General features: G+C 64.1%; 1 protein-coding gene across 1 annotated transcript; it reads left to right on the top strand.

The window, feature by feature from the left end:
• The first annotated feature begins 1,952 nt into the window (after window positions 1-1,952).
• LOC127464863 (ATPase GET3-like) lies at window positions 1,953-5,375 on the top strand. Its single transcript, XM_051775317.1, has 3 exons — window positions 1,953-2,072; window positions 2,623-2,973; window positions 4,388-5,375. Exons 1-3 carry the CDS (start codon window positions 1,953-1,955, stop codon window positions 4,517-4,519), a joined length of 603 nt encoding a protein of 200 aa, XP_051631277.1. The 3' UTR covers window positions 4,520-5,375.

Below are 5,375 nucleotides of genomic sequence, written 5' to 3'. Positions count from 1 at the left end.
GGGTCACAGGGGTCCTGGGGGGGGTTACACAGGTCCTGGGGGGGTCACAGGGGTCCTGGGGGGGTCACAGAGGGGCACAGCAGGGCTGGGGGGCAGTGGGATGCCACAGAGAGGGGATGGCGACAGTGTCCATGGTCCCCTGGGTCAATGAGGGGTTTGAGGGTCTGGGGAGGGTCCCTGGTTGAAGTTGGGGGGTCACAGGGGTCCTGGGAGGTCACAGGTGGGTCACAGAGGGGGCACAGCAGGGCTGGGGGGCAGTGGGATGCCAGGGAGGGAATAGGGAGATGGGGACAGTGCCTGTGGTCCGTGGGGTCAATGAGGGGTTTGAGGGCTTGGGGGGGTCTGGGGAGGGTCCCTGGGGGAAGCTGGGGGGGCTTGGGGATCCCCAGGGGGTGCAGGGGAACTGGGGGGGTCCTGAGGGGGCACAGAGGGCTTGGTGGGGTCTGGGGAGGGTCCCTGGGGGAAGTTGGGGGGTCCCAGGAGGGCACAGAGGGGCACAGGGGGGCTGGGGGGCAGTGGGATGGGGACAGGGAGGGGCTGGGGACAGTACCTGTGGTCTGTGGGGTCAATGAGGGGTTTGAGGGCTTGGGAGGGTCTGGGGAGGGTCCCTGGGGGAAGTTGGGGGGGTCCTGGGGGGGTCACAGAGGAGCACAAATGGGGCTGGGGGGCAGTGGGATGCCAGGGAGAGGGGATGGGGAGATGGGGACAGTACCCGTGAGCTGCTGGGTCAGTGAGGGGTTTGAGGGCTTGAGGGGGTCTAGGGAGGGTCCCTGGGGGAAGTTGGGGGGTCCTGGGGGGGTCACAGAGGGTCCCAGGGGGGCTGGGGGGCGGCGGGATGCCAAGGAGGGGATGGGGACAGTCCCCGTGAGCTGCTGAGGGGTTCAAGGGCTTGGGGGGTCCTTGGGGGGTGCAGGGGGGCTGGAGGGGTCCTGGGGGGGCACAGAGGGGGCACAGCGAGGTTGGGGGGGGTGGGATGCCAGATAGAGGGGATGGGGACGGTGCCCTGAAGGGTTTGAGGGCTTGGGGGGAGTTGGGGGGCTTGAAGGGGGCCCAGGGGGTGCAGAGGGGTTGGGGGATGCCAGGGAGAGGGGTGGGGACAGGGATGGGGACAGGGATGGGGACAGGCGAGTCAGGGCACATTCCTGAGGTCAATAAACCCCCCCACGGGGACAGGAATGGGGACAAGGGACCCCCCAGGGCAGGGATGGGGACAGGGATTGCCGAGGGCAGGGATGGGATGGGCTCAGGGACAGGGATGAGGACAGGGACAGGGAGCTCTTAGGACAGAGAAAGGGATGAGGACAGGGACAGGGATGAGGACAAGGATGGGGACAGGGATTGCTGAGAGCAGGGATGGGATGGGCTCAGGGACAGGGAGGTCTTAGGGCAAAGAAAGGGATGGGGACAGGGACAGGGATGGGCTCAGGGACAGGGATGGGGACAGGGACAGGGATGAGGACAAGGATGGGGACAGGGATTGCTGAGGGCAGGGATGGGATGGGCTCAGGGAGAGGGATGGGGACAGGGATTGCCAAAGGCAGGGATGGGATGGGGACAGGGACAGGGATGGGGACAGGGATGGGGACAGGGACAGGGATGGAGACAGGGACAGGGACCTCTTGGGGCCTGCAGAGAAGGGGATGGGGACAGGGATGAGGTCAAGGATGGGGACAGGGATTGCTGAGGGCAGGGATGGGATGGGCTCAGGGACAGGGATGGGGACAGGGATGGGGACAGGGACAGGGATGGAGACAGGGACAGGGACCTCTTGGGGCCTGCAGGGGGGACGGTGAGCACTGTGTGTGTCCCCATGTCCCTGAGTGCCATGTCAGTGTGTCCCCATGGCCTTTATTGCCATGGGTGTCTGTGTCTGTGTGTCCCCATGTCCCCAAGTGCTGTGTCACCATTTCGGGGTGTCCCCATGTCACTGTGTCCTTGTCCTTGGTGCCGCCATGTCACTGTGTCCCTGTGACCAATGTCATCTGTGCCTGTGTCCTTGTGTCCCTGTCCCTGTGTCACTGTCCCTGTGTCCCTGTCCCTGTGTCCCTGTCCCTGTTTTAGGAACAAACCACCTTTATCTGTGTGTGCATCGCCGAGTTCCTGTCCCTGTGTCCCTGTCCCTGTGTCCCTGTGTCACTGTTCCTGTGTCCCTGTCCCTGTGTCCCTGTATCACTGTCCCTGTCCCTGTGTCACTGTCCCTGTGTCACTGTCTCTGTGTCCCTGTCCCTGTGTCACTGTCCCTGTGTCACTGTCTCTGTGTCCCTGTCCCTGTGTCACTGTCCCTGTCCCAGGAACAAACCACCTTTATCTGTGTGTGCATCGCCGAGTTCCTGTCCCTGTGTCCCTGTCCCTGTGTCCCTGTGTCATTGTGTCCCTGTGTTCCTGTCCCTGTGTCCCTGTGTCACTGTCCCTGTCCCTGTTTCAGGAACAAACCACCTTTATCTGTGTGTGCATCGCTGAGTTCCTGTCCCTGTGTCACTGTCCCTGTGTCACTGTGTCCCTGTTTCAGGAACAAACCACCTTTATCTGTGTGTGCATCGCTGAGTTCCTGTCCCTGTGTCACTGTCCCTGTGTCCCTGTCCCTCTATCACTGTCCCTGTCCCTGTTTCAGGAACAAACCACCTTTATCTGTGTGTGCATTGCCGAGTTCCTGTCCCTGTGTCACTGTCCCTCTATCACTGTCCCTGTGTCACTGTCCCTGTCCCTGTTTTAGGAACAAACCACCTTTATCTGTGTGTGCATTGCCGAGTTCCTGTCCCTGTGTCCCTGTTTCAGGAGCAAACCACCTTTATCTGTGTGTGCATCGCCGAGTTCCTGTCCCTGTACGAGACCGAGCGGCTGATCCAGGAGCTGGCCAAGTGCCGCATCGACACCCACAACATCGTGGTCAACCAGCTCGTGTTCCCCGACCCCCTGCGGCCCTGCCGCATGTGCGAGGCACGCCACAAGATCCAGGCCAAGTACCTGGACCAGGTGAGCTCACCTGGGGGCACAGGGGACCTCCCCAGGGGCTGGGGGGACACAGGTTTGGGCACAAGATCCAGGTCGAGTACCTGGAGCAGGTGAGCTCACCTGGGGGCACAGGGGACCTCCTCAGGGGTGGGGGTACACAGGTCGAGTACCTGGAGCAGGTGAGCTCACCTGGGGGCACAGGGGACCTCAGCAGGGGCTGGGGGGACACAGGTTTGGGCACAAGATCCAGATCAAGTAGCTGGAGCAGGTGAGCTCACCTGGGGGGGCAGGGGACCTCCCCAGGGGTGGGGGGACACAGGTCGAGTACCTGGAGCAGGTGAGCTCACCTGGGGGGACAGGTAACCTTCCCAGGGGTGGGGGGACACAGGTCGAGTACCTGGAGCAGGTGAGCTCACCTGGGGGCACAGGGGGGGCCCAGATATCTGGGTCAGGAAGGGAGGAGGGGCTTGGGGGGGGACCTTGGGGGGCTGAGACCCCCTTCAAGGGCCTGAGGGGGGGGTCAGAGGGGGTTGGGGGGGTCAGAGGGGATTGGGGGGGTCAGAGGGGATTTGGGGGGGTCAGAGGGGTTTGGGGGGTCAGAGGGGATTTGGGGGGGTCAGAGGGGATTTGGGGGGGTCAGAGGGGATTTGGGGGGGTCAGAGGGGTTTGGGGGGGTCAGAGGGGGTTTGGGGGGGTCAGAGGGGATTGGGGGGGTCAGAGGGGATTGGGGGGGTCAGAGGGGGTTTGGGGGGGTCAGAGGGGATTTGGGGGGGTCAGAGGGGTTTGGGGGGTCAGAGGGGATTTGGGGGGGTCAGAGGGGTTTGGGGGAGTCAGAGGGGTTTGGGGGGTCAGAGGGTGTTTGGGGGGGTCAGAGGGGATTTGGGGGGGTCAGAGGGGGTTGGGGGAGTCAGAGGGGGTTTGGGGGGGTCAGAGGGGGCTTGGGGGGGTCAGAGGGGGTTTGGGGGGGTCAGAGGGGGCTTGGGGGGTCAGAGGGGGTTTGAGGCAGTCAGAGAAGCTTTGGGGGGGTCCTGCTCTGGCCCCCCACCCCCAGGGAGGGGGTGTGTGTGAGCATTTCCAGATGGGAGGGAAAGGGGGTTTTGGGTGGGGGGTGGGATCTGGAGACACCGGGGGGGTCAGGGCAGGTTGGGGGGGGTCAGAGCAGGTTTGAGGAGGTCAGAGGGGGTTTGGGGGGTCAGAGGGGGTTTAGGGGGGTCCCACTTTGCCCCCCCCCCCCGATTGGGCTGTGTGTGAGCGTTTCCAGATGGGAGGGGAAGGGGGCTTGGGAGGAAGGGGAATTTGGGGTCTGGAGGCATGGGGGGGTCACAGGGGGTTGGGGGGGGTCACAGGGGGTTGGGGGAGGTCACAGGGGGTTTGGGGGGGTCACAGGGGGTTTGGGGGGTCCCTTTTGACCCCCCCTGTGCCCCCCCCCCCGCAGATGGAGGACCTGTACGAGGATTTCCACATCGTGAAGCTGCCGCTGCTGCCCCACGAGGTGCGGGGGGGGGACAAGGTCAACACCTTCAGCTCCCTCCTGCTCGACCCCTACCAGCCCCCCAGCCCCAAATAACCCTCCCAGACCTCCCCCCCCACCCTAAATAACCCCCGGGGGGGGGTTCCAACCCCAAAAAAACCCCTGGGGGGGCTTCTACCAGCTCCTAAGTAACACTTTTCTGAGGAGGGGCCTCTATCACCCCCCAAAAACCCTCTGGGGGGACCCTAAAAGCCCCCCCAGACCCCCAGGGGGGACCCCCAACCCTAAAAAACCCCCCACTGACTCCTGGGGGGGGGTGTTTTCCCCTGGGGGGGCTTCTACCAGCCCCCAAATAACACAGACACCTCCCTGAGGGGGGGGGGCCTCTATAACCACCCCAAAAACTCCCTGGGGGGACCCCAAAAGCCCCCCCCAGACCCCAAATAACCCCCCCAGGCTCCCGGGGACTCCCCCAACCCTAAATATCCCCCTGGGGGGGTTTCCAACCCAAAAAATCCCCTGGGGGGGCTTCTACCAGCCCCCAAATAACACTTCTCTGAGGGGGGGCCTCTATCACCCCCCCAAAAACACCCAGGGGGGACCCTAAAAGCCCCCCAGCCCCAAATACCCCCCCCCTCATCTCTGGAGGAGCCAAAATAACCCTCCTTGGGGGAGAGGGGGGTCACTACCAGCCCCCCCCAGCCCCAAATAACCCCTCGTGACCCCCCCCCCAAGAGGGGGAGGCCCCCCCAACCCTAAATAACCCCTCCCCACTTTTTTTGGGGGGCCCAAAAGACACCCCCCCAACCCAAAAGAACCCCCCCCCCCACATCCCGGGGGGGGACCCAACCCAAATATCCCCCCCCGACTTCCTGGGGGGGCCCCCAACCCTAAATAACCCCCCCACCACCACCCCCTCCCCCAATTTGGGGGGTGGGGGGGCAAAGGTGTG

The sequence above is a fragment of the Manacus candei genome, unplaced genomic scaffold (genome assembly GCF_025592945.1).
Source record: "Manacus candei isolate 608988 ecotype Guabito, Panama unplaced genomic scaffold, ASM2559294v1 h1tg000286l, whole genome shotgun sequence".
Classification (NCBI taxonomy): Eukaryota; Metazoa; Chordata; class Aves; order Passeriformes; family Pipridae; genus Manacus; species Manacus candei.
Note: the sequence above shows the minus strand (reverse complement) of the source record. Positions and strands in the feature narration are given on the sequence as shown.